The sequence below is a fragment of the Poecilia latipinna genome, unplaced genomic scaffold, assembly GCF_001443285.1.
Source record: "Poecilia latipinna isolate Pla-1442-1.1 unplaced genomic scaffold, P_latipinna-1.0 Scaffold1349, whole genome shotgun sequence".
Taxonomy (NCBI): Eukaryota; Metazoa; Chordata; class Actinopteri; order Cyprinodontiformes; family Poeciliidae; genus Poecilia; species Poecilia latipinna.
The window spans coordinates 120,142-123,960 of NW_015113965.1; the positions used below are offsets into that span (position 1 = coordinate 120,142).

A 3,819-nucleotide genomic window follows, 5' to 3' on the forward strand; every position below is an offset into this window, starting at 1 on the left:
AATGAGAAAAAAAAAAACAATTTTTTGTCAAAAAAGAAAAAAAAAAAAAAAAAAAAAAAAAATTAAAAGAAGTGATGAACTCTGAAAAACTCAGTTTGATTATTAGCTGATTTTTATTTTTTTTTTGCAGATCTGGATGCATAAAAATCTGATTTTAGAGGCATTTCTGCTCATATTTAATTTTTTTAATGTTTTGCCACAAAATTTGATTTATTTTTCACTAAACTGTTATTTATTTGTCCTATAAAAACTCAGCTCAGGCACTTTTCCTCCAAAAAACAAAATTAATTAACCTTTCTTTTGTTTTCTATCCACAGTTTACTTCATTTACAATGAGGAAATATGCTAGAAAATACCTGTAAGGATCACAGTGAGGATGGATTCAGCACAGCTTCGGTCTAAACATGTAAATGTTTAAAAATCTTTCAGTTTGATTTGATTTAATTAATGAAGTTAAAAGCAGCCAGCAGTCTTCCTCCTCCTTTAGGATAATTTAAATCAGGAATGAACTGATAAAATCTGAGTCTGCAGCAGGTAAAATAGTGACGACTCATAGCTACTCGCATAACCCCAGGTTATAAAAAGCACAAAGTGTTTTTCATTTTAACTCAGTAAAGTGTAAAATCACCACAGGCTGAAACATCCTGGTCAGATTTACGTTCCTGTCGGTTCATTTATACGAAATGATGCAAATGAACAGATTAACGATAATCTATAACCATAAATTATCAATCTGCTGACATGTTAGCGACATGAAGTTGTTCTGCACACTGATAAACATGACTACTGCAGGTAAGATGGGGACTACTGGCAAGTATCAACTATTTTTGATCTCGTTTTTCTTCTATCCAGACATCAAACCTTAAAACAACTGCAACTTTTTAACATTTCTGCTCATCTTTAAAGATTACTTTCAGGCCTGCAGCCAAACTGAGTTAAATTAATGCTTCATCAGTGGTTAAACGTCAGTCCTCACATTATTTATTATCAAAAAATAACAAAGCCATATAAAGTATTAAGTTAGCATCCATGATGAAGAACAGATTTATAGAACCAGTAGGTTGAAACCAGTTTGCTGTTTCTAGCAGCCAGTCTGCAGGAAAACAAAACCGTTAATTCTCTTTTCATCACTTCTTTTAAACGTTGAATACGACCCAGATGAATTTACTGAAACATCCTCTAGGAAGAAGCACATTTCCTTCACAGTCCAGCGGCAGTAAATACAGTGCACAGGGAGGAGAAGGTGCGTTGGATTTATTCACCTGCAGGAGTTTAAACCACAACAAGCACCTCCGCTTCAAGTTACTGCTGGAAAAACTGAACGAAAAGAGAAAAACCTTCAATAACTTAAGCTTCCAGGCATTTCCTGGAGCGTGAGATTTTACATAAATATATAAATACAGTGTTTAAAGTCTGGTGATGAGGTTTAACACTTCATTCAGGAGGATCCGGGCAGATGGAGTCCGGCTCCTGGCTCTGCTCTCCCTGGGACGTGGCCACCGCCTCGTACTCAGTCGTCGCCGGGCCGCTAGGAGCCTGGCAACGAGAGGAAAACAAGATGATGGCGACTGGAAGGTGGGCGCTTCCTGCAGGGGGCGCCAGAGCAAAAACAAGGGAAAAAAAACAAACAAACCAGCAGCTACTTGAACCCGTCTACCTGGAAGAGCACAGCACAATCCAACTCAGACCGGGTAAATAATCCAGCACCAAACCATCACTCAATCTGCCCCAACAGGCCTTCATCACATGATGATGAGGAGGATCTGAGGGGCGTTTCAGCTCCGTTCATCACAATCAGACAACCTGATTCATTCCAGCCATTCAGACCCAAACATGCTGCAGATTCACTAATTATTGGATTATTATTAACTACCAATAATACTGAGTGATGATAAATGATCCCAGAAATTACAATAAATGATATCGTAATATAGTGATAATAATACAAGTTTGCCCTCTCAAAAACCAATAAACTTACCACTATTATTTGTCCATCTAATTTCCAATCTTGTAATTATTTACCTTTTTTATTCATTTCGCAATTTTTTTTTTTGCATTTAGAATTGTTTTTATTTTCCATCACTTTTTTCGTTGCGCTTATTTCTATTTTTTCCTTATTCTGTATTAATTTAGTAACTTTATAGAACATTTTAAGACCCAAAAAGCTTTTATTGGGACGATTTTGGGTTTTTACCTTTTTTGTTTCTTCTTTAACTAAATCACAGTCAGTCATGTTCAGGTTTGGACAAACGTGGTGAAAATGAGCCAAGAAATCAAATAAAATATAGTTTTTCTTCCCTTTTTTAACCGTTGTGTGTTTATAACTTTCACTGTTCGGTAGAAAATAATCTAAACTTCAGAATTAAAAAAGCAAAAACAAATCTGAAGTGTGGGCTGCACAGTGGCGCAGTTGATGTTGCCGTGCAAGAAGGTTCTGGGTTTGATTCCCGGCCTGGAGTTTGCATGTTCTCCCTGTGCATGGTGGGTTCTCTCTGGGTACTCCGGCTTCCTCCCACAGTCCAAAAACATGACTGTCAGGTTAATTGGCCTCTATAAATTCTCCCTAGGTGTGAGTGTGTGTGTGTGCATGGTTGTTTGTCCTGTCTGTCTCTGTGTTGCCCTGCGACAGACTGGCGACCTGTCCAGGGTGACCCCGCCTCTCACCCGGAACGTTAGCTGGAAACAGGCACTAGCACCTCCTGACCTCAGTAGGGACAAGGGTGTTAGAAAACAGATGGATGTGTATCATAACTTTACTGTTATGACTTCAATAAGGCTGCTTGGTGCAAACCTCTAGAGGGAGGTATAACCACAGAGAAGCACGGTGGTGGCAGCATCATGGAACTGGAATTTCTGCCTTGAAGCAGGATGTGTCACCTCAAGAGAATCAGAACCAGTTTTCTGTTCAAAACTACAAATTTTACTTTGGTTTGTCTTTGGTCTCAACATATTTAGAAAATAAATATTAAAGGTTGGAACAATTATTTTAATTAATTATTCTGACAATTGATACATTATTCTGGTGATTAATTGAATAGTAGATGTTCACATTCTGCATATTTTTCATTTGAAGCCTTTTTTTATATTATTACATTAAAAGATGCAAATAATTCAATTCCTTACATGTAGCTAAAACTATAACACTTGACGATTTCTGTGTTGAACAGATTTATTGATGAAAATGTTTGTCATGTTTAATGCCATATGTTTATTATTTTCGTCCAGTTTGGGTTTAATTACAGCTTTGAGGACAGTAACTAGGCATTTTTTTAAATTTCCAGTTAACGATTAATCGATTACTAAATTAGTTGATTGTTTCAGTTCAGCTCTAGTCTGGTTCATGTTTTTTCTCTAAGATGGTTCCTGTTTTGTAAAATATGTTTAGTTTAAATAGCTTGTTTCTCCTGAACCAGTTTAAATCCTCCTCTTGTTCTCTGGCGGAGGCGACTTAAAGCAACAAAAAGCTCCTTGGTGAGCAGTTCCTGTTTTTAATTTTGTTTTTTTATGTTTTCTCATGAGCTGCACTCCCTTCAGTTATTTTCTGCTATTACATAATTAGTTCTGCTTTATTTTTGAACAGCTCATTGTTCTCCTTTTAGCTTTCGTCTCTGTATCCTTGTCATGACCTCACCCAGCACTCTAGGTCTTGTTTGCCTGGTTTTGCACAGTTTCATATGAACTGGTATGCAGAAGATGCTTCACAGACAGAACGATGAGCAACTGACTGCCTGAGCAGCAGCAAGAAAAATGCTAATGCTAACCAATCCTGACGTCAGCAGGCAGTAAAACATGAAGGCGTACCTCAGACATGACATCATC

At 37.3% G+C, this 3,819-nt stretch overlaps 1 protein-coding gene across 3 annotated transcripts in view; it reads right to left on the reverse strand.

Moving 5' to 3' along the window:
* Nucleotides 1–180: 180 nt before the first annotated feature.
* Nucleotides 181–3,819, reverse strand: part of LOC106961920 (major facilitator superfamily domain-containing protein 6-A) — a 17,337-nt gene continuing 13,698 nt past the window's right edge. For 2 of the 3 annotated variants that reach the window (XM_015056031.1, XM_015056030.1), the window contains exon 8: nucleotides 1,444–1,536. In XM_015056031.1, coding sequence (XP_014911517.1) covers nucleotides 1,529–1,536 — 8 coding nt within the window. In that variant the 3' untranslated portion in view covers nucleotides 1,444–1,528. Of the gene's footprint in view, nucleotides 1,537–3,819 lie in introns of all 3 variants that reach the window. The other variant, XM_015056026.1, reaches the window with a different exon arrangement.